At 54.6% G+C, this 24,473-nt stretch overlaps 1 protein-coding gene across 1 annotated transcript; it reads left to right on the plus strand.

Annotated features, from left to right (window-relative positions):
• Positions 1 to 532: 532 nt before the first annotated feature.
• Positions 533 to 23,050, plus strand: FOXN4 (forkhead box N4). The gene is made up of 9 exons (XM_046024023.1): positions 533 to 618; positions 14,508 to 14,653; positions 16,608 to 16,732; positions 16,838 to 16,948; positions 17,273 to 17,400; positions 18,027 to 18,123; positions 19,129 to 19,336; positions 21,343 to 21,726; positions 22,791 to 23,050. Exons 1-9 carry the CDS (start codon positions 533 to 535, stop codon positions 23,048 to 23,050), a joined length of 1,545 nt encoding a protein of 514 aa, XP_045879979.1.
• Positions 23,051 to 24,473: the final 1,423 nt, after the last annotated feature.

Genomic DNA, 24,473 nt, shown 5'->3' on the forward strand with positions numbered 1-24,473 from the left:
TTCTGTAGGCATTTCAAGGGCGAGAGCCCAGCGGGGATTATTCCCTTTGCAAGTAGGAATTTGGTTCCCCCAGAGACACATACATAACACATCAAGCTGTCCTTTTTAAAAAAAATTTTTTTTATTTTCAAAGTGATTGTAACAGAGCTGCGGTTGAAAATAGGCTGGGAAGGGAATCTGGTTTTTCTGATTCCTATTTTGCAAGTCCACATTTTCCAAGACTTGACATTTGGATTCTAGAGTCTTCCTCCCCTTCCCCCACGAATTCGAAAGAACCTGCAATTCCATTCCATTCTCTTCCTTTGCTTCTGGAAACCTGTAGACTTGCCCTGGGAAAGTGACCTGTGATGTCCAGAAATCCTCTAGTACCACTTTTTTTTTTTTCTTTTCTTTTTGAAGTGTTCTGCTTGTTGTTTGAGTTCCATCCTTCAGAACTGTGAGAAAACCGGGTTTCTACCCTGTCCACGTTGTCACTGATGGGAGTTTTTTTTCTTCTTCTTCTTCTTCTTCTTCTTGTCTTTTCCCCAAGGAGATGATAGAAAGTGACATCTCATCCATGATGTCAGGAATTATTCGAAACTCAGGGCAAAACCACCACCCCTCTCCGCAGGAGTACAGGTGAGGGTTGCTTCAGCAATAACGGTCCCTATATTTTCAAATGGTATAAAGTGTTTCTGTGCTAATGTTTATGGTTTCTGCCCAAGAACTATTGTTACATTAAATTCTGTGATTTTGCAAGAGAGGGAGAAGATCTCAGTCTCAAAACTGGCCTCTCTGAGAGTGTCTGGGCTTGTGGCCTGGGGAATTGGGACCTCTCAAAGCCCAATCTTTTGTCTCCTCCAAGGGAGGTCCCCTCCTGGGTGAGAGACAGGGCATCCTGGTGAATGTTAAGACAATAGATTGCTTCCCTACAATGGCCCTAAAGGAGCTCCAGGAAATGCCCCCCAAAAGTTTTGGGGGGTTGTGGTGGTGGGAGGAACTGGCTTACATACTCTTTGGATGCTGGAAAAGTTGTGAATGGGAACTCCTGAATTCTTAGCTTGGCTGTATGATTTTGAGCAAGTCCCTTGCCCTCTCTGGGCCTCATTTGCTTGTCAGTTAAATATGCTCTTGAATTAAGGTCTCTCCTGGGTCTCATGCATTTGAGGAATAAATTTGGTGGAGTCCGAGGCCAAAATAAATGATTTCTTGAGACAGGATGAAGCGAGGTACATTTGGGTGGGGGAAAGCTCCACACAGCCTTTGCCTTTTTGTCTTCAAACCTCAGAACTCAAACGGCCCCTAGGGGGTCAACCAGTCCAGTTCCCTGCTTTTACAGCTCGGGAGACTGAGGCCAAGAAGGGAGAAGGGGTTTGTGCAAGGTCACATAGCAAAGAGAGGGAGAAAAAGGAATGATCTGGAGTCTCTTCCCAGCCACTCTCCCTTGAGCCCAGGAGGCCTGAACTGGTTCCCAGTGCCCCACCCATCAGGGCAGGCACGCTGTTCATGGGTTGAGGGGGCACAGCCCAGATTATGGAGTAGGGACAGGACAGGGCCTGGCTGGGCAGAGCAGGCTGTCACCTCGGATCAGCCCTGTTTACCCAGGGGCTGTCTGGCCTCCTGGGGGCCACTGCAACTCCCCAGCTGTGCCCTCTGGGGCGGACCAACGCCCCCAATTAGAGGGAGGTTGCTTCCTCAGGCCTGTGGGCCTGGAGGCTGCCTTCTGAGATCCAAATGAAGACGCAAATGCAAACAGCTATTTGCTGAGAGCTTACCGTGTGCAGGTCCGGGACCCCAGACAGACTCCAGGCATGCAGCACTCTTTGAGCACCTACTGTATGCCCAGCTTGGGAGCTGCTCTGATTAGCCTCCACTGTACAAGTGAAGAACCGAGGCTTGGAGCAGTGAAATAAAATCTTTAATGGAAAGCAGGAACGCATACAACCACGGACCTCTAGGCTTCTTTCCAGTCCTGAACGGGTTTAAATCATGGCAGGTCGACCGGGGGCAGCCTGAGGGTGTTAGGAGCTTGGACTGTGAAATCAGTTATGATCCCAGCTCTTCTGGCTGTGTAGAGCAGTCTGAGTTTCCTTAGTCCATAAAATGGGACTAGAAATAGTACCCACGAGTTATTAGAAAGATTTAACACAATTTCCAGCTCAGCCACTTGCCAGTTGCATGATCCTGGGCAATTTCCCTTCTGAACCTTCATTTGTCTGCACAGCCAGGCTCATAAATGTTACCTCTCACGGGTTTTAAGTGCAATATCTATGAAATTGTCTGGCCCCCAGGAGGCACTCCAGGTCTGGGGGTGGCTCTCCCTCTGTCCTCCCAGCTGGAAGCCAGCGTTGGGAGGTGGGGGAAGCCATGCTTCCCTAGTGGCACCCGCTTGGAAGAGCTCAAAACCACAGAGTCATACTGTTGCCTAAAGCGCCCTGTAAAGGCCCCAGAGTCAGGGAATTCGGGTGAGAACAGCAGCTGCTCTGGAGTCAGATGTGTGTACAAGTTCAAAAGCCAGCTTTGGGCAAGTCAAGTTTCCTTGCCTTTCAAGTGAGAACGATGAGGGCATGTCCTTCCTGTGGCCGGAGGACTGAGTTCGTTCCATAGGGCAAGAGCCACAGAACCAGCTGGTGCTCTTGTTCTTATGACTTAGTTCCATCAACGAGGCTGGCTTTCTGTGAGAGAGGGGGTCGAGGGAGTTCCTTGGACCCTCACCTTCTCCCAGGTACTGCCCAACAGGGGCTCCCACCTGCTCTAAGCCTTGGGGTCTCAGTCCCCTGTATCTTGGCCAGCCCCGCTAACAAACTGTCTGGGGCCACTGGGAAGCTGCTTGTGTCCAGAAAGAGCAGAGAGCAGGTAGTAAACTTATGGAGGGGGTACGGGGGAACCCTCAGTGCCTACCCCGTTCCCTGCGCAGCTGGCAGGGCTGGGGCCAGTAGAGCAAGGAGCAGTCCAGCCTCAGCCCCCCACCCAGAGTTGCCCGGACATCCTGCCTTTCCTGTTTGCGTGGATCCAGGACTTTCTTGTGTTCCACAGCGAGCATGCCTGGAAGGCAGGGTAGTAATAAAACGAATTGCCTCTGGTGGTCTCTTAAGCCTTCACTACCTGCACCACCACCGTCCCCATGAGTGTAGCCCGCCTATGCCCAGTTTGCAGATGAGGAAACCAAGGCTCGACCTGTTGAACTGGCTTTACATGATGACACAGTTACTGGTAAAATGGCAGTCGAACCAGAGGTGGTCTCAACCAGAGGGTATCGTCACCCCCACCTCCACCCCCACGTCCCACTGGTGAAGAACGCAAGGGCTGGAACAGAATAAGTTGCTCTGCCATTTTGCCGCTGTGTGACCCCAGACAAGTCACTATCCCTCTCTGTGCCTCACTCTCTTCATCTGTGAAATGGAGCAACGAGAGAACCTGGGTCACAAGTCATTGCGAGGATACTGCAGTGACTTTTCTGCCGAAAAGGTGTTTGGCCAGACCTGGAATAGAGTGCTTTCTCATGGAGGAGAGCTTCGATGATCACATAGCGCCTCCCTGGCCCCTTCCAACCACTCCCATTTTTCTCCCTGAATAATAGCCAAGGAGAAGTTTATGGGCTTCTTATTGCCTCTCTCCCATCTCCAGGGAATGGCTCCAAGGACCACTCAGACTGCTGGTCCAGCCTGGTTCCAACCCCCTTGCAGCCCTCCACACAACGCTCCATCCCCAAGGGCCGCCTTTGGCCGTTAACTTTCAATGGCGTGTGTGGGGAGGGAGGAGGCGGGGCTGGGGGACAGCAGCTGGAGGCCGCCCTGCCCCACCCCGCACCCCCCCCCCCCCCCCGGGGAGAGCTGTCCAGGAGTCAGTGGCTGGGCTTAGACAGCATTTTGGCAGCAGGCTCCCTGCCTGTGACACTGGGGCCTGGGGCCAGGGCAAGGGCCAGCCCTGACCCCACGGACAACAGTAACAGCTTACATTAGATGCGAGTTAGCCTATTTCCCCTTGGCTCTGGGCTGGGAGGAAGTCCGCCCATCGAGGTTCTGCAAAGTAACGACTTTCTAAGCACCTACTGTGTGCCAGAAACCCCTGAAACTCCTTAGGAAGATCCCCATCCCGTTCTGTCTTCATGTAACAACCATGAAGTTAGGTGCTGGCATGATCCCAATTCACAGACAAGGAGACTGGTCCAGAGGCAGACATTCAGGAAGGAGCAGAGCAGCAGGTTTCCACCCCCTGCCCCAACTTCAAGAACTTATCCTCGAGGTCAGGTCCAGCCGCCTCCTTTTACAGACTGGGCAACTGAGGCCCTGAGAAAGAAGGTAGACTGCTGGCTCTGTGGACCCTCACCTTCTCCCAGAGCCATATCCCCCCTCTAAGATATGCACAAAACCCTTCCTCTCTTTGGACAGTGGGTTTTCTCATCTCTGAACCACAGTGCTGGACACAGAATGGATACTCAGTGAATATTCATTGGGAAATGGCTGGCTGGCTCAGTAGCATGTGAGAACACATCTATGGAAATGTAGGGAGGTTTATGCTCAGATGAGATAGGACCCTGCCGTGTGGACCAGGGTGGGCAGACACCACCTGCTTTTCCTCTTGAGCCCCCTGCTGAGCTGCGTGTGGGGGGGGCTGGGGGGGTGGTGATTTCTTCCCATCAGTATGGCTCTGCCCTTTGGTTGTGACCTCCTTGCAGGAGGGAGGGTGGGGGCTCCATCTGTCAGGGGCAGTGACAGTCCCCACATCTGTACACCCCTTCTCTTTCCGGGTGACCAGAAGCTCCTTGGGCTACCTTGTAGGCAAGGAAAAGAGAGGTAGCCTTCCTGGGGGTCCAGCCTTCCTTTGGGGTCTTGGGTTCCACCCCAAGAAACATGGGCACACACATGCACAAACCCACTGCCCACCCTCCCACCAAGTCCCAGCCAAGTTCTAGAAAGGAAAGATTTTCTTTTCCATGCTCCTAATCAAATCATTTCATACTAAGCTTATTCTTGGCCCTGCTGGGAATTCCCAAGCTTGCTAAACTGCATTTGGTTTTCTTTTTCCTGTAAACGGTTACAAAAGATCTTTCAAAAGCTACGTTAGCTAAATAAACACCACCATGAAATGCTTAGTCCCTTTTGTGTAAAGGTTGGATTGGAAACAGGAACAGTTTGTGGTAATGTAACAATTTCCTACTAACCACATCTCCAGGAGGCAGGTAAAACCTCCGTGTTGTAATCAGAGTGGAAGTGATGTCCCAGGGCTGAATGTGCCTCTGTCCTCTGTTCTGCTGGGATGATGACCTGTTTCTCCAGAGACAGTATTTGCTATGGGAACCCCTCCTAGGGACCACGCAAAGCCAGAGGAGAGGAAAGAAGGAACGTTGTCTGAGCACTTGCCATGTGCTGGGCTCTCTTTTACCTTCTCTGATCTTATCCTCACAGCTGCTCTCCATGGTGGAAATTATTAGGAGAATGATTCCATTTTATAGATGGGAAAATCAAGGTGCAGAGGGGCAAAGTGATTCACCCAAGGTCACATAGCTTTGTCGAGATGGGATTTGGGTCGTAAAAGGTTGTTTCCTTCCATGGCACAATTACTGTATTAACAGTAAGGAACCCTGATATAGGAAACAGAGTTCACTGCGGGCTTTGCCCTGGAGCTCTGTAAGTGAAAATCTCCACAGAAACAGTAATCCTTCCCCCAATACAGGTGGCCCACTGCAGGCACAGCCACGTCCCTTAGCTAGGGTTCCATGGAGTTTTACTTTTATAGCGACAGGAGGCGGTGGCTGCAGGGGTCCAGCTCACCTTGCAGGAGGAGGGACAAATATCTGTCAAAGAACAAAAGCTGTGCTGGTCACTCTGGGACTGTAACCAGGTATAAGACAAAGTCATCCCTGACCTCCGGGAGTTTAGTGTCTGGAAGGCGGGACTTGGCAATGCCTGAGTAAAATTAATGGGTGATCTCAGGGGTCTATGCTATGTAGGCTCGAATCATTCCAGGGAATGGAAAGACTGGGGGATGCTGGACGGGTCTGGGAGGCTTCCTGGGGTAGGGGTATGGCTAAGCCAGGCAGGAAATGGCTAGAGTCTGGGCGATGCAAGTCACGTTCTAGTTGAGCTGGGCGGCTGGGCTGGGGTATCCTTCCACCTTCCCTTATTTTAGCGAAGAGGTAATAAATGCCCGTAGGGGGCCAGGCCCTGTGCGGAACAAAACACAGGGCCTCCTAGTCCTTGCCCTCTTAGTGTGGAAAGACTGGAAACATATATAAATGAATACTTGAAAAATGCTTAATGTTCTGCAGACACATACAGGAAGAACTGCCAGGGGTGTGAGTGGCCAGGGGAACATCTCAGAGGAGGGAAGATTTGGGCTGTGCTGAGTAGCATGAGGAGGAGCCAGCTTCTAATGACTGCATGGAATAGCATTCTGGGCAGAGGGAACAGCTATGCAAAGAGCACTTAGAATGTTTGAGGAACTCAAGGATAGACAGGTTTGCTAGAATGGAGGAGATGAGGGCAGGAGGGGAAGGCAGGGTTGGGAGGTGGCCAGGCCAGACCACGGTGAGTACCTGGACCCTTACTCTCCTAACGGGTTTGAAGGACAGGGCCATGTTCTCACGTCTCTTTCAAAAGGCCACTCTGACTGCTAGGTGTTAAATCCATCCATTCCACAAATAGTTGTCTAGCCCTTGAGCCAAATGGTGTTCCATACTCTTCCTGTGGTTTGCCCTGAACCAAGCGGCAGGCCCCGTTCCCCCCTCTCATCCACACATGCGGAAGTGGAATCTCACAGGCATTGAGTTACCTACACAAGGACCTCTGTTAGGAGTAGGGCCAGGCCTGGAATCCAGGTGTCCCTGGGCTCACCTTTGCAGTGCCCTGCCCTCTTGGCTCAGCTCCCATCCCTCCAGCGACACGGCTGATTAATTAAGGACGTTGTTAGTTAATGTCATCAGGTTGGTCCCCTGGTCCATATAGAATGACAGCCACAGACTCTGGTGGTGCCCTGCTTTGCCCAGGGTCGCCACGGAGGCGCCCAACTGATCCTTCTAAAAATGAGGGTACTGACTCACTCTTCCTGCCCACAGCTTGATTTATTTCAGCTAAACTGGCAGAGAGACCAAGCAAAGAGGCTCCGGGGTGGGTGGTTTAAGTCCCAGCTCTTTCGCTTCCATGCTGTGTGGCTGAGGGCTATCCCTTTGCCTCTCTGAGCCTCAGCAATCCCATCTGAGAAATGGGTTTGCTAAGGAGCCATCCCACAGACTTTTGAGAGTTGAGGGAGGTGCAGACCGAAGAGGGCTGGCAGGGAGGTAGGCACGCTAGGGGACCCACCCTCCACCCTGGGTCACTCAGAAAGTTATCTCCTTGGACAGAGGCCCTTCTGTGTGCTTGCCACCCAGCATGGCGAGTCGGAGTTCAGGGAATATTTCAGGAGTTCAGGGACACTCTGCTAGTGGTTCTACCTGTGGAGCCCACTCTGCTGGATGCTTGCTGTTTAGAAGATGGTTATAGTCATGCAAACACTGCCACGCAATGCACACAGGTGGGCTGGGAAACACCCCCACACAAAACAAATACTCTGTGAGAATGGGTACAGACGTTAGCACCCCATGGTACAGATGAGCAAACTGAGCCCCAGAGAGGTAGACTCCTGCAGACCAGTCTCAGAGCTACTAAGTAGCTGGGTGGGATTCGAATCTAGGCCTGGCTGACCCCAGAGCCGACACTTGTCATCCCTACTTTGAAATGCCCCAGAAAAGGCAACAAGGGTGGGGATGTGGGCAAGCAGGACTCCAGGTCCCTAGCTGGGATAGGCTCGGAGTGTGGCATTGCAGAAGGCTTGGGACTTCGGATGAGCAAACTCACAAGGGCACACAGATGAGACACGTAGAATGATCAGCACATAGTAGGCTCTTGGAAAATGTCCTTGGAATTTGTCTTGGAAATTGTCTTGGAAAATGTCTTGGAAAATGTCGGCCCATTAGTACGCTGCTGATAGACTAATCCCCAGGCTACCACCTGGCTCCTAACCAGGGTCTAACCACAGCATCCCGCATCCCCCAGTCCCTCTGCAGTCCACCCCGAGTGGCCTTGCAGGCTGTGTGTCCATCCCAGTGGCAGACCCACCGAGATGGAAGGGGCTCAGACCCGTGGTGTTCCAGATGGGGAAACTGAGGCCCAGGGAAACGTGCTGGAGCGGGTACCTGAGGCCATTGGCCAGAGGCTGCGGAAGCAAATTCTCCTGGCTCGGCCTCACCTCTCCTATCTATGAACAGGCGTGATGACACCCCCCCCAGGGGTGTGTGTGGGGGGGGTTCTAATAAGGAAAGGATGGATACGTCCCTTTGTGCAGTGGGGAGCTGTTACTGAATTCAGGGGACCCTGGGGAGCCAGATAGGTCTTTTTATTTTCATTTTGCCCCAAAAGCTCTCCACTCGTTAATGAGGAGGGACCTCCTGTTGATGACAAATGCCCCAGTTGGTTTGAGAAGGGAAGTCCTGTCCGGGATCACCTTTGGGACCCCTGAACTAATAGTTAAACCTGATTTTTCAACAGAAAACTTGATGTTTCATCTGGTCTGATGCTAATGAACTAAGGTCACGTTCTTGCCCACCACTTTTGGGTAGATGTCTTTACTATTCCTGTTTTATACACTGAGGCCCAGAGCAGGTGACCAACACACAGCCAGGAACGTTCAGACTCTGGTCCACCCGCCTTGGGGTTCATGCCTTCCCCTAACCATTGTCTACTCTGACACTGTTGCATAGCAGACAGGGAAACTGAGGCCTAGAGAGGAAGAGGCACTTCCCCAAGATTATAGAACTTTGGAAATGTGTGCAGAGACTTTACGTGCAGGCTGCTCCCATGAGCTGTAGGGTCTTGGCATCAAACGGAACTTGGAGGATGCTTGGGCTCATCTTTCATCCAGTAGGGGTCTGACCGGTCATCCCTCAACTCCTGCTTGCATGCCCCCCATGAAAGAGAGCTCACTACTTTGTGAGCTGCCTTAGTACAAGGCCCCCATTTTTACAGGACTCTTCCTATAACTTCCTCCCTGATGGGAGGTAAAGTGGGGGAGTCTTTTATAATGAAACATACTAAAACAAAAATTCCATGAAATCAGCTCCTGAAATTTCCAAACTTTAATCAAATTTCCAATTTTAAGGCAATGTGGAAACACCACAGATTTTTCTGTCATGACTGAAAAGAATGTCCCAGACCACTGTCTTGTAAGAACTTTCTGTGGTGATGGAAATGTTCCAATTCTGAGCTGTCCAATACAGCAGACACTGGCCATGTGTGGGCACTGAACCCCTGAAATGTGGCTGGTATGATGAAGAAACGAAATCTGTACTCTAATTTTAGTGAATTTAAATAGTCACATGTGGCTTCCTATGGATAGCACAGTGCTAGAATTTTCTAGAATCCACAGAAAATATTTCTTTAACTGTTCCTTATGGGGCAGGGAGAGAGGACAATGGGGCTGTAACCAGCCTAGTCCCCAGCTGGGGGACCATAGACAGGCCTGTTTCTCCCTGGCCTCAGTGTCCCCATTTGGTAAATGGGAAGGCGGTAACAGAAACCACACCTGCCTGATCGGGCTGGGCACACAGCAGGGACTTGCCCACCCCAAGCCATTTCCATAGACTTTTATAAAATTAAATAAAAATTAAGCTGGGCCTTTCACCCCTGCCTGGCCCTGGGGGGCAGGGGTGCAGTGGGAGTGGGGACATCTAGAAGGCCGGGTCTGTTTGTTCATTTGTCTGATCCGTGAGGACTTATTGAACACCTGCTGTGTGCCTGGCTCTGTACTGGGCTCTGAGGGTACAGCTCCTCCCTCAGGGGGTATAAGGTTCCCTGCTTCAGCATCAGGTTCTTCTAGGGGCTCCTGCCCCCAGCTGTGGACTCAGCTTTGGTCCTAGCCCTGGTCCTGGCCTCCTCCCTGCCAGAAGTGGGGGTACCTGAGAGCTGGGGGCGGGGTACAGCCCCTGGCCTCTTTGGAAATACCTCCTGACCCAGAGACTGAAAAGACAGATCTAGAGAGAGTGAGCAGGAGGGGTCTTGGGAGACCCCCAGGACGGTAGGGCTGGATTTTGCCTTTTCCTTTGAATTGCAAATGTCCTGTCTTCTCCCAGCAGAGGGGAAACCCACTCAGGAGACTGGTAGAAGGTCACACGTACACATCCCCCAGGGAGGAACCCAGACCCTCGCTGATGGCGCATGTCCCACTAAAACCATGTCCTCTACATGCCCCCACCCCAGCTCTGGGGGCGGGTACAAGGAATCGGTGCTGTGATTACCCCTTGACCCATCTTACAGGTGGGACAGCTGAGGCTGGGGATTACACACCCTTCCGAGGGCCTGTGGCTGGGAAGCCAGAGCAGATCTTGAACCAAGAAGTCTTTCTCAGGTGACATCAGCTGATGACCCTGTGGTTTATGCCATTTACAAGGAAGTGCTAGGAGAGAGCAGGAATGGGGCTCACGGGGGCATCTTTAATGCGGGAACTCTAGGCCTCGGTGAGGGACTGGTGGCAGGGGCGTCACGCAGCACCAGCACTGTGGACAGAGGGCTGACCACCTCTGCAGGGAGTGGAGGAGACGGATGGGTAAGGACCTGGGCCGGGCAATGCGGACGGGACCTATTTAGGGCCTGGCGTACTACCTCCCGGTTCCTGGGGCGCATGGGGAAGAGGCCTGAATATGGGGGATGAGGGAAGTGAGCCAGGCTTCAGGGCCAGCGGACCCCCATCACAGAGCTTCGGGGCGTCCGCGGCCATGGCAGGAGACTGGCAGGGGTGGAGGATGCCAGTGTTAGGCACAGGCAGGAGGGAGGCCCAGCAGGGGGTGCGAGGCCTGGCCACTGACCCCAAAGGGAGAATGGGGACCAGGCCTGGGTTCAAGGTGGACTACAGACTGGCCCGTGGGCTCTTCGCAACCACCCAAGGAGATAGAGACGTTATACTCCCATTTTCCAGTTGAGAAAATGGAGACTCAGGAACCAGAAGTGGCTTATCTGAGGTCTCACAGCTAGGGGTCACCAGGACTTGAACCCAGATTTGTCTAGTCAAAGCTTGCACTGTGCCCAAGGTCCTGTCACACCACCCTGGAGCTGTCCTTCCCCCGGAGCTTTACCGGGAGGTGCCAAATGTGGCTTCCCAGCCTCACAGCTCACAGGCGGGACCCCAGGCTCTGGGCTGGGTCTTGAACTCTGCTTTCGAATCAGGTCCTGGGCAATGCTGGTATCTACAGCCCCACTTGTGAGCCCCAAGTTCATGGGGCAGGGGAGCATCACCCCCAGGCGCCCTCTGATTCTCTGCCTGTCCTACCACAGGAACAGCCTCAGACTGGAGCAGACAGACCCGGGTTCGAGTCCTGGGTGGCCTCAGTTTCCCCATCTGTACAGTGGTGCTGCCTGCTCCCCGTCCCTGTCGGAGGCTGTTGCAAGGACTCAGGGAGGCAGAGGCTGGCTCTGTGGGTGCTCAAAGTTCTGGACATGACAGTCACTGTCGCACCATTCTTTGGGTTGGTGGCCTGGGGTCAGCTTCTTTCAACCAGCCAAGAAGGCATTTAAGCCCTCAGTGATCCAGCGGCAGGGGTAGGGGGCAGAGAGACAGCAGCACAAACTGGCCCTGGCAAGGTGCAGGGAGCAGCCAGGATGCAGAGGGGTCCCTGAGCTTGGGGTGGGGGTGGCCAAGACTTCCTGGATGACACGTCACTCTTGGGCTGGAATGAGCCCACACGGACAGCCCGGAGCCCTAGCCCTGGTCTTTTTCTGGACTATGAATCAGAAGCAAAATGTTTCCCTTCTAACCTCAGTTTCCCCATGGGTCAAATGAGTGGTGGGATTAGATGATGTCTGAAGGCGCTTTGGCAGTAAGAGGCCAGAAGACAACGTGCAGTGAGCCCCCAGGGATGGGCACCGTTTTGAAGGAGGGGGAAGGAAGCAAAAGAGGGGCACTCCTTGCAGGGGGAATTGCTAAGGCATGGTGGTGGGACCGTGCTCGGGGGTCCCAGGGTGGGGAGGGCGGGTGGAACAGACACTGGGTGGCCGCAGTAGGCTGCTTGTGCTTCTCCCGGGTGTGTGTGTGTGTGTGTTGGGGTGACACTGAAGGAATGGGGAGCTGGGGTCAGGGCACACAAACAGCAGGACCCAAAAAACCATAAAAGCACAGTCAGAATAACACCATTTACTCCGCCGCCCCCCACGAGCTCAGCAGCATCGTTAACCTGCGATCCTCCCTTCGTGGGGAAACAGGCTCTAGGCATTTAAGTGACTGCTTGGGGGTCTCAGTTTCTCTGTCTGCAGAATGGAGAGAGAGCATACAGGCAGTGCTCAATACACAGGAGCCGCTGGCGGGTGCAGCAACAGAGGCGGGTCCGTGAGACCACAGAGCCCAAAGCTCCCACAGACTTCCAGTTCTCTGGCGACCTGGCTAATAGTAACATTAACACTGGGATGAATGAATCTTGATGCCAGGTGAGCCAGAGACTCTTCCCAGGGCTTTCCATATGATCACTGCTGAATCCCCCTGACATCCTAGGAGAAAGGAAGTGTTATTAGCCCTATTTTACAGACAAAAATCTGAGGCTCACAGACATCAAGTCAGTGGTCCTGGTACACAGGTAAGTGGAGACTAGGATTAGGAAGCCAGAGCCCGACCTCTTAACCACTCTGCGGGCAATCTGTCAGTCACCGGCCGGCAGACACCTTGCTTGCACCCAGAAAGCCAGTTTGTTTACAAGCCCCCCCCCAACATCACTCAGGGGGCTTTGGTAGGGCTCCGGCTTCAGAAACCTGCCAGCAGCAGCTCACCTCCATTCCTTCCGGCTGCCCCAGACCCAGACAGAGCAGCAGGGGCAATGGGGAGCCACAGCAGGTAAGGGAGCAGGAGCAGGGCTCGCACCACCAGACTCTGGGAGGTCGGCCAGTCCTGGGGTGGGTGGGGACCGGCCAGACACCCCCATGCGTGCGGTGGGCGGCACAGCAGGCCCTGTCCCTCAGTCTCAACCCATGGTCTCCACGGGCCTGAGGGGACAGATGGCATTGCCTAGGCCTGGGCTGTGGCTGTCCCTCGCCAGATGAGTTACGAGCAGGCTGCAGGAGTGGCAGCCAGGGGTGGGGTGGGGGGCCACAACGACAATGGCACAGAGACCTTAGGACAATGGGGGCCACGTGCCACGGGGGCAACAGTCGTTTGTCGCACAATGGGCCGCCGGGGGATAGCAGCCAGGCCAACTGCTGCTGCTGACACGGCCGGCCGGGTTTTCAAATCGTTTCCAGGCCCTGTTTTCCTACAAGGCAGCCAATGGCTGGGGCAGCCTGATGGTCACCTGATGCCAGCCTGGTGGGCTGAGGGCCCAGGCCCCGAACCAAGGAGCAGTTGTGGCCATGGCAACGCTAATTGTGGCCCTAAAACAGAAAGAGAGAGCGCGAGCGCGAGCGCGGGCGAGGTGGGAAGGAGGGGGGAGAGAAAAGGCGAGGGACAGCGGGACAGCGGGGAGAGAGCCCTCCAGCTGGAGGGCAGCCTGGGGGGGCTGAGACGGATGCCCCACGGTGGGTCCCCTGCCCCACACGGGACAAGGTTGGAGGCTGTGCTGCTCTCTCTCCCCCCTTTCTAGGAAGCCCTGAGACTTATTCTTAAACCGTGGCTCTCAGAATGTAGACTGAAGGCCTCTGGGCCACACACCAGAAGGGCCCTGGCCTGGTGGCCTGGTGGGTCTGGCGTGGGCTCTGCGCCAGTTTGCAGCCACCTTATCCCGCGGACAAGACACTGCCGTGGGAGCCCAGGGCCCTTGGAGGCGTGTGGCAAGCATGACTTTAGGGGTGCTGGGAGGCCTGTTTACCCCACACTGGGGGAACCTGCCTGCCATCCCCAGTGGGCAGCCTTTCTCTTTCTGTGGAGAGTCTGTACAGGGGTGGTGGACGTGGGTCCTATAGGGGGTCTCCAGGGGCTGCTGGGGGCATGGTGAAGAGCTTGGGCTTCAGGCTTGGCTGCCTGGGTCCCCCCCCCCCCACTTCCTGTTATGTGTAGCTTTGGGCAAGCGACTCAGCACTCTGAGCCTTAGTTTCCCCAAATGTAAGAGGGGCCTGTGGGCGTATCCTACCTCTCAGAGCTGCTGCAGGATTGAACAGGATTGAAAAGGACTGTGCCTGTTGAATACCGAGCTCCTCACCTCAGTTACCCCATCTGTAAAATGGGAATACTACCGTTTGCCTCATGGGGTGAGGAGTGTTCAATGACTTACTACCCGTGAAGGATTTGATATGGTGTCTGGCACATAGTAAGTGTTCAACAAACATTAGTGTTTATTGTTTGGGGGCTAGGTAGGGGCTAAGGTAAGATACGGTAAACACAGGCATGATTTGAGGATGTGGGATCTGGCTGCCAAAGTGGGGGTCCAGGGACCACGCCTAGCCCAGGGGATGGACACATGAGGGTGGCTCAGGGAGGTGAGGGGCCAGGGATGATTCCAGAGGTGGAGGGGCGCCCCCCCTACCCTGCCAGGAGCCGACCTGAGCTCCCCGCCCTGCCCGAGCTCCTGCCCCTCCCTGTAGGCTCCTGGCTACCTGCAGTGATGATGACCTTCCCGGGGACCTGCAGTCCCTGTCATGGCTCACAGCGGTGGACGTGCCGCGACTGCAGCAGATGGCGAGTGGCCGCATGGACCTGGGTGGCCCCAGTGCGCCGCCCCCACACCCAGGTAGGAGCAAGGGTGGGGTGGGGGGTGGGGAGAGGGGTGGCGCGGGGGAGGGGCGCCACCCAGCACTGCCCCCCAACAGCTGGGTGACTGTGGCCAGGTCGCTCTCTCTCTGCGCCTCTTACTGCATTTGCAAAACATGCCTGATGACACTTTCTTCAGAGGGATGGGGGCATTCGTGTGCTCACCAGCATGTGCCAGACTCTGTGTGAGCTCAGGGTTCAGTAACGAATAAAGACAGCCCCTTCTCTGCCCCTTCCCCTCTTGTGAACAGCTGAAGCAGTTGGCAAACGACAGCCCGCAGGCCAAAGGCAGCCTGCAACCCGCAGCCCGTTTTTGGTATTGCCCTTGTGTTCAGAATGGTTTTGCATTCTTCAAGGGTTGTAAAAAACCCAAAGACAGAAACCGTACGGCTGGCAAAGCCTCAAATATTTGCTATCTGGCCCCCTACTAAAGAAGCCTACAGAACCCTGATCTTCAGAGAGAGGATGCGCTGGAAGGTGCCAACGGTCCTGGCACACAGTAGCTGCTCAATAAATGGCAGCTAGCTGCTGTCTTAGCAAGTGGACAGAATGACAACACAGGAAGTGTTGAAAACAATCATCAAGGTACATTACAAGTGCCAATAGTTGACAAATTAGGGTCTAGGAATATTTATTTCATTGAACAAATTGTTCTTGGCCAAAACGTCTGTAGCAGGGGTCTGCAAACTCTTTCTGTAAAGGGTCATGCAGTCAATATCTAGACTCTGTAGGCTGTAGCGTCCCTGGAGTACAAGCCCAGCCCCAGACAATGAAAATGAACAGGCACAGCTGTGTACCAACAAAACTTTATTTACAAAAACATGGCACAGGCTGGATCTGGCTTTGCTGGATCAGGGTTTGCCAAATCCTGATCTAGAACCTCCAGATCCGTGACCTTGGGCAAGTATTTTCCCCTCTGACCTATTTTCTTATCTGCAACAAAAGGATAGCAGAGCTGCCCTCCTGGGGTGTTGAAAAGATTCAATGCCAAAAGTGCCTTGGACACACAGTAGGTGTTGTATGGCACGCAAGAGATGGGAAGCATGAAAGAAGGAAGCCCGTCCCGTCTCCCCTGGGTCGCTGCACCCCTCCCACGTTCCGTCTCTATGAGTCATACAAGATGTGGTCCTAGTTCTCAGGGAGCTGAGGGTTTGGTCCAAGACAGGGCAGGGCAGACAGACCAAAGGCACCACCGATGAGCCCAGGTGGTGGCTGGGACTCAGAAGAGAGCTGAGGAACCCTAAAGGCTTCCTGGAAGAGGTGGCCCCAGGGCAGGATCATCTTGCGGTCAGCTTGGTTTAATCTGGAAGGGAGCCCTAAGGCGGAATGGTGGCGGGGATCTGTGATAGATGAGCAGTGTCTTTCCCAGGCCCAGGACTGGGTGGCTGGCATGCAGGCGTGAGGACATCCGCTAGCTCAGTGGCAGGGCTTGGCAGAGGGTAGAGGAGAAACAAAGGCATTCAGAGCGAAACCTGGTGGCCCTGGGAACCAAGACGTGATTCTGAGGAGGAGAGCTGAACAACGAGTTGATGTTTGGGCTTCAGGACGGACGAGAACTGAGATACTATTGACATCATCGTTATTATTAGTGACTGACTCCTGTTTACTGAGATGTGGTCGTGTAGCCAGCAACGTGATAAGCACTGTATAGACATGACCTCCCCTAAACCCCCACAACAACTGCGTATGTGGGTGATCTTGGGAGCTCCCCTGTACAGCTGGGGAACCGAGGCAGGCCCCAGGTCATACAGCTGATAGGAACCCACGGCTCAGCACTGCACTCTGAGTGGTGATTTGCTAAGCACCTGCCATGCACCTGGTCCCAAGGGTGGGGGTGGGGGCTCCATCCTTTGGCGGTGTCCAGGGATGGAGCCGCTCTGCCTGCAAACCCCATCCCTCTGGCCCAGCGGCCTCTCCGTGCTTCCCTTTTGCAGGTGCCTTGGCCAGGGCAGCTGACCTGCACATGGGAGCTACCGTAGGTGCCCTGCTCCACGGCCCGGCTGGCGTGGCACCCCCAGGCATGCTCGGCCTGGGCCCCATAGCCAATCACGGAGCCACCGTAAGCATCACCACTGGGGTCAGGGAGCTTGAGCGGGGGTCCTCCGGAGCGGTGCTGACCCATCCTCACCCTAACCCCCTCTATCTCCTCTTGTGGCCCCTGCAGGTGAGCCAGATCCCTGTGGGGGGCCAGCCCTCATCCGGCCTGCAGGACGCACCACAGCTGTACTCGTCCACCCCCCAGACTCAGTTACCGCTCCCCGCAGGCCCACAGCAGGTACCGGGGGCTGGGGGGAGGTTTCTAGACTCGGAGACACACCTCCCTGCATTGGGCTGGCCGGGAACCTCTCTGAGCCTCGTTTACTCCCCTGCAACATGGGGATAGCTTTCACCATGCCCATGGAGTCGTTCACTGGGTTTCTGAAAGCCCCCGCAGGGAGCAGAAAGAGATAGGATTGTCTCCTGGGGCCAGCGACTTCACATCTTGCTAAATAGCATCTCCTAAAAAGCAAGCCTGGGGTGGGGTAGGGTTCCTGTGAGTGGTTTATGTTCTCTCTTACCTTCTCTCTCTGCCACGCTTCCCTGCTCTGGCTGTGGGAAGTGCCCTCCTGTGGGCCTGTATGGCTCCCCATTTGGAGCACGGTCTCCGTACCCCCAGCCCCGCATGGCTGTCCATTCATCTCAGGAACTGCACCCCAAACACTACCCCAAGCCCATCTACTCATACAGGTGAGGTCCGGGATGGGCCGGGGCTGTGGGGGGGCGGGGCGCTTGGGGAGGAGAGGGGTGAGGGCTGCCTTTAGAACAGCTCAGATTTGCAAGAGGGGGAGCTTTTGGTGAGTGGGGAGCCCCCAGAAGGGACATGCTCTAGGAGGATCGGTGTGTGTGCACTCAGCCTCCGGGGTGGAGAACTCACTCCAGACCTGGAGCCTGATGCTCTGTTCTGTCATTCCCAAACCATGCAGCCTTGGGGAAGCGGCTTGGCCTCTCTGAGCCTTAATTCTCTCTGATGTAAAAAGCCATCAAAATAATATTGTATACCCTGCAAGATTGGGGGGTGGGTGGTAAGCAACCTCGTTAAGTCCAAAGGCCCACAGACATTCACTATGGGGAAGGAATAAAGAGAGGAAAAGAGTTTTCTCAGACTGGTACCACTGTCTGAGCTCAGGGTCAAGGAGAAGGGCAAGGGGTGGGCAAGACCTAGGACCATGGAAAGGTACCAGAGCTAACACCATTTGAGTACAGAAGGGCTGGTACTGGTGAGATCAAGCAGGGCAGACTTCCTGGCAGAGGGGACCTTGGGCTGTCAGCCTGAGACCCCTTTACTCCTGGCCTGCCCCACCCTTCGCCTCCAGCTGTCTGATCGCCATGGCCTTGAAGAACAGCAAGACTGGCAGCCTGCCCGTGAGTGAGATCTACAGCTTCATGAAGGAGCACTTCCCCTACTTCAAGGTGAGGGGCCCCAGTGGGGTGTAGGGGTGTTAAGGGGCCAGCTGCTCTGGCCTCTCCCTCACACCGCCAGAACCCAGGACTGTCCCCAGACCAAAACGGGTCACTGTCTTAGGTCCCTAGTGACACCCATAGACACCTGTGCATTCACACAGGCATGGCCAAAGAAGCCCAGAAGGAAGATGGAGCCTTGGAGCTGGACTCTGCCCAGAGACGGAGTTCACCGGGCATCCCGGAGTGGGGGAGGGCAGAGGATGGCGGAGTCAGCTTAGTGACTCCACACAGACTCCCTGAAACCCCCTGATGCAGTACACAGAAGTGGCAAGAGCTGTTGCTTCTCTGAGCCTCGGTTTGCTCATCTGTAAGATGGGGAGAATGACAGCCAGCTGGCCAGGGGAGGGAGGACTCTGGGGGTAAAGGGCCGTGGCAGCTCCCAGCGTGTGACTGGCCATCACGAACATTATTTTTGTTGGCATCAAAGGGAAATAAGGAACAGGAGGTCAGAGGTAACCAAGCTGCAGGGTCCCTGACTTGGACAGTGTCCTCTGCAGCAATATCACAGACAGTGGTGTGTGCGAGTGCAGGGGGAAGGGGCCAGAATGTGAGCTGCACCGTAGTATCTGATTGCCTAACAATTAAGTATGAGCACTGAAACACGACTGAATACACTTGATCAGTTATCCGCGCGATAGTGTCCTCTCTCTCTCTTGCTTCCTAAGGAGGAGAGAAGGAGGGGACGATCGGCATCCCTGGGCTTGTTGTCACATAGTAACTGTTGGCTGGAGCTGATATGTGGCTGCCCCTTTAAAAGGGCGTGGCCCTCCTGGTGAGCCACAGTCTCCACCAGTCTCTCTTGTCTTCCCAACTCAAGACCAGGCGTCAGACTCACTTCACCCCACCACTGCCATGCCTTGCCCCTCCAGGCCTGTGTCTGAGATGCCCCTGGAGAGGAAGGGCTTATGGGGAGGTCTCTGAGGGCATCTCCTGTGTGTCCATCTGTCCCCACAGACGGCTCCCGATGGCTGGAAGAACTCGGTGAGACACAACCTGTCCCTGAACAAGTGCTTCGAGAAGGTAGAGAACAAGATGAGTGGCTCCTCACGCAAGGGCTGCCTGTGGGCCCTGAACCTGGCCCGCATCGACAAGATGGAGGAGGAGATGTACAAATGGAAGAGGAAGGACCTTGCCGCCATCCACCGGAGCATGGCGAACCCCGGTGAGGCCTAGACCCCACTGCCACCCGCAACACATGTCCCTGCCCACGGGTCCCGGCCTCACTGGTGGGGACACGGGCACCTGGTGAACTTTCCTCCTTTCCTCCCGGGCAACATGCCTCCCCTGGGGCAAGTCCACGGAGAGGTCTGGTCAGAGGCCCATGGAAAGCTGTTTATTCTCCCAACACAGCCCCTAGTTTCTCACAGAGAAATGCCAAACTAAGCAACCATGGGAGGACATCGCTTTCTTACCATGCCTACTGCCTTGGCACCAAGTTTCAAAACAATAAAATAATAAAATAATAACACCCAGTGTGGGCTAAGATGTGGAGAAACAGGTACCTTCATAATAGGATGGTTGAGACTCTCAGTTAAACTTTTCCAAGGCAAAATAATATATAAAAACCCTGCGAACTGTTCCCTACTTTTTTGGTCCAGTTATTTTACTTCTGGTAACTTCTGGCCATCCAGGAGGCCCACAAAATTATTTCTACTAGTAAAAAATTGAAAGCAATTTAGACAGGCAATTAGTTAAATAGATATAATGTCATACCATGCAAGGATGAGATGCAAGAATATTTTTGAGGGGCGCCTGGGTGGTTCAGTGGGTTAAGCCTCTGCCTTAGGCTCAGGTCATGATCCCAGAGTCCTGGGATCGAGCCCCGTATTGGGCTCTCTGCTCAGCAGGGAGCCTGCTTCCCCCACCCCCCCACTGCCTGCCTCTCTGCCTACTTGTGATCTCTGTCCGTCAAATAAATAAATAAAATCTTAAAAAAAAAAAAAAGAATATTTTTGGAATAGAAAAAAATACTCCCAATACAAAAAGTGAAAAAAGACAATATAACACAGCCTAATCATATTTTTAAGTATATAGTAAATGCACATATATTTAAATGTGTGTGTGTAGCCACTCATTTATATGTGTGGATTTATGTGTATGGACACACACATACACATGCAGAGAGACTAGAAGAAATTTGCCAGACTCTTGACTGTGAATGAAGAGACCACTGGTAATTTTTATATTCTTCACATGTTCTGTATTTTCCGAATCTTCAATCCTGTCCATGAAGTACTTTTACATTAGCAAAAAATATTGCATCTGCTTTTTTTTTTGTTAATTAAAGATTTGATGGGGAGAGACATAGAAGTGACATCCATTGGAAAATGTCCAATGGAAGGTTAATCCCACCCAGCCTCAGGGATGTTTGGCCTGACCCCGTGGGGATCATCATGCTTGAGGTTTGGGTATGAAGGAAGATGGGGGTGTAGCTCAGAGATGAATAATTCAAAAAAGTGAGGGAAAGGGGACCACAGTGTGATCCCTTAGGCCCTCAGGGGGGTAAGGAACCTGACACAGGGGTTCGATCCCAGGACCTTGGGATCATGACCTAAGCCAAAGGCAGACGCTTAACCAACTGAGCCACCCTGGCGCCCATAAGTGTCCTCTTTTCTAAAACGTGTGCCATCTTAGATAGGTCCCAGAACCCTAGTGGTCCAGTCTCAAACTGGTGTAACATTCAAGGAGACTCAAGGCACCAACCAGATATAATTTCAGAGTAATCATCTCTCTTGTTTATAACCAAGAGCATTAAGGAGGATCCGATTTTCAACCCATAGTAACACCTAATGTCTCTTTAGTAGCAGGGAGCGGCTAGGACCCCTTGTGCGTTCATACATTTTGTCCCGATGTTGTGGGACCTGTCCTCTCTGCCTTGCCTCCTCTTGCAGAGCTGTTAGCTTCAGAGACGTCCTTGAGCTAAAGCACTGTCCCAAAGACAGGACCTACCATTGTCATGTGAGGCTCCCTCATTCCTCAAAGACCCTACGCAATCTGTGATTTCATGACATTTCCCCAACAGCACTGTGCAGAGTGCATGGTACCCTCTCATAGATGAAGAGACCGAGGTTCAGAGAATCCAAGGGAATTGCTAGGTTTACAGGCATGCTAACACGGGGGCCCGGGAACTGCAGGCCGGCTGCTGAGGGACCTCTCACTTGCCTGCAGAAGAGCTGGACAAACTGATCTCGGACCGACCAGAAAGCTGCAGACGACCTGGCAACCCCGAGACCACCGTGCTGACTCACGCCGCCACGGTGGCCATGGCCCACGGCTGCCTGGCTGTCTCCCAGCTCCCACCCCAGCCCCTGGTGACTCTGTCCTTGCAGTCAGTCCCCCTGCACCACCAGGTCCAGCCCCAGGCACATCTGGCCCCAGATTCTCCAGCCCCAGCACAGACCCCGCCCCTGCACGCCCTGCCGGACCTGAGCCCCAGCCCCCTGCCCCATCCTGCCCTGGGAAGGGCCCCTGTGGACTTCATCAACATCAGCACCGACATGAGCACCGAGGTAGATGCCCTGGACCCCAGCATCATGGACTTCGCTCTGCAGGGTGAGGCTACAGGAAGGGGGTTGGGGCAGGACAGAAGGGGATGGTGGGGGTGGGAAGAGCTGCAGGGCCAGAAAGATGGGGGCGGGCAAGCGAGAGGAGGTCCGTCTGCATTTACCCCTCAGCTCATTCCTTGGACAAGTACTCCCCAGGCGCCTCATGCTGGTGAATTACAGCAAGCGTTTCATGAGTGCTTACTGTATGCCCTAGCCATCACCCCAATCCCACCACGCAATGGTCCTGGCAGGCCACTGCCATTTCCTGTCCCCATTCTGCTGCTGAGGATATGAGACAGAGGAGTGAGGTCACTGGCCTGATGGTCCCCCGGCTAGTAAGGGGCAGAACGGTACCTCCCCCCAGGGCTGTCCGGCCCCCAGCTTCTGCTCTGTAACCGCTTCAGTGTGCGTGTGCCAGCCATAGGCCAGGTCACGCTCTGACCAGCTGCCTGCCCCTCGGTCGTGCTTGGCATATAGTAGCTGATCAAATGACTGCACGGACAAGGGAAGTGTCTTATGATTTGTCCGTTCACGACATGGGCGCTCTTACCGTGCGCCAGCCAAGGGCAGAGGGCTCCTCCCTGCCCCTGCCCTCTGGGAGTTGTGTCTAGAGAGGGAATGGACTGGTTAGCAGGTTTGTGAGTTAGCTAGTGAGGGTGTTATTCACAGCTGTGAAAGGGTATATTCTGCGCCCCCTGCCTGACCCCTGGATTATTATGCAGGGAAATTGTTGTTTTGTCCCCAGGCTGGGCCATGGTGGGAACCCTGAGGGAGAGTCCGTGTTTCTACACAATCCCCTGTTGAAACCTTGGGAGGATAAGGGGGGGGTGGTGGAGTCTCTGATTGTCTCCACTCATCCCAAGGAGCCTGAGGCTCAGAAGCGACACTCCCTGGGATGCCCAGTGGGAAGGGGGAGGGCTGGGGCTGGACCTTGGCTTCTCCACGCCCCCTCCCCTGCCATCCCTGACTTTGAACCCTACACACAGTCTTTGCCTCTTCCTTAAGACAGGACTCGAACTTGGGTCCGTCTGTCCTGAAGCCAGCTCACCGAAATGCCTTTGTCTTTGAAAGGGAACCTCTGGGAGGAGATGAAGGATGGGGGCTTCAGCCTGGACACCCTGGGGGCCTTCGGAGACTCTCCCCTTGGCTGTGAGCTGGGGGCTTCGGGCCTGACCCCCGTCTCTGGCGGCAGCGACCAGTCCTTCCCAGACTTGCAGGTGACGGGTCTCTATGCCTCGTACTCGACCCCAGACAGCGTGACCACGTCAGCCACCACCTCCTCCTCCCAGTACCTGGGCGCCCCAGGGAACAAGCCCATAGCCCTGCTTTGAGGTGATGGCCTCGCCTGCCCCCACCCCGGCCCCTGGCAGAGAGCTCCCCGGAGCCCGATGTACCAGGAAGTGAGGACTCTTTCACCTGTCGGCGCCCCTGGCCCTCTCACTCTCCCACAGAAGGCCTTCTGGGCACCCCCCCACCCAGGTCAGAAGGACAGAGGAGAATGGACAGGGACGCCAGCTTCCCCCGACCTCAACGACCCCCCCCCCAACGCTCCTCCCAGAGAGTGACATCGGAGAACGAGATTTCTGGAGCCTGCACCCCCGCCGGGCTCCTGAGAGGACGTGCAGCCCCCCGTTGAGATGGGACACATTGGTGCGCCATGGGACCTCTCCAGCGGGGAGGCCCTTGAAGTCATTCCTCTGGGGCTAAGCATCCACTTGAGAGCCTCCAGAGATCAGGCCCCGAGGCCAGGAGCAGACCCTGCAGAACCAGGCCCGGGCTGAACTCCGGGACAGGCATGTGCCCCCCCCCCCCCCCCCCCCCCCCCCCCCCGCCTCCAGCCCTGCTCTTCCCGCAGGCCGTTGCACACGACGGATCCCGGGCCATGCTGGGCCCTGGGCCCCCGTGTACCTTTATTTATATTTATTGGAGCCTCCCCGCAGCATCAACTGGAACCCGGCCCTGGAATGAGAGTCCCCGGTCCCTGCCTGCCTCCTGGTAACCCTTCCTCCTAAATTTCTCCAGGGGATCATGGCTCCAACGGGCTCTTAGAGCCTTGGGCTGCTTTTTTAGAACAAAAAGCTCTTGGGATACTATGGGACATCCTCTTCTTGGTCATGATCCAGATTTCTTCCCACATGCGCTCAAGAGGACAGGAGTGTACCTCACTCCAGGCTTGGGGGCTTCCGAAGGGGAGACCGGGGTGGGAATGGGAAGGATGGCGGGGGCCGTTCGTGCTGGGATTTAAGACGCTGATGGAAAACAAAGCAAAGGGGACTGTGTAAAGCTTGCCCGGCGTGGTGAGGGCTGACGAAGCTGCCAGGTGGTGTGTTTATTGGCACCTGCTTGCCTCTTCATTGCCCTACGGCTGTTTTTATGTGGTTTTCTTTCTTTCTTGTTTCTCCTCTCCTTACCAGTTACTGATTTCACTAGTGGTGGATTCTGCAGACGGTGGGTGGGAAGAGGGACAGGAGAGCCAGTCGGGGAAAAGAGAAGGTAAAAGAGAAGGACCTTTCAGCCCCGTCGATGCCGTCGTTGCTCGGACCATGGTCCCCTCTTGACCAGCCGGATGTCCGGCTCCTATCTCAGCCACCTGGAGGGCTCAAGGCTGGGGCTTGTCTTAAAGGACCATCTTGAAGTACTTGCTACCTAGTTCTGGAACTTTCCGGCAAGCAGCCATCACCTTTAGACACAGCCTGGTGCTGGCCATCTGAGCAGGACCGCTCAGTGGCTTTGTGGGATGTGACCCCCGACAAG

This window comes from Meles meles, chromosome 12, assembly GCF_922984935.1.
Source record: "Meles meles chromosome 12, mMelMel3.1 paternal haplotype, whole genome shotgun sequence".
Classification (NCBI taxonomy): Eukaryota; Metazoa; Chordata; class Mammalia; order Carnivora; family Mustelidae; genus Meles; species Meles meles.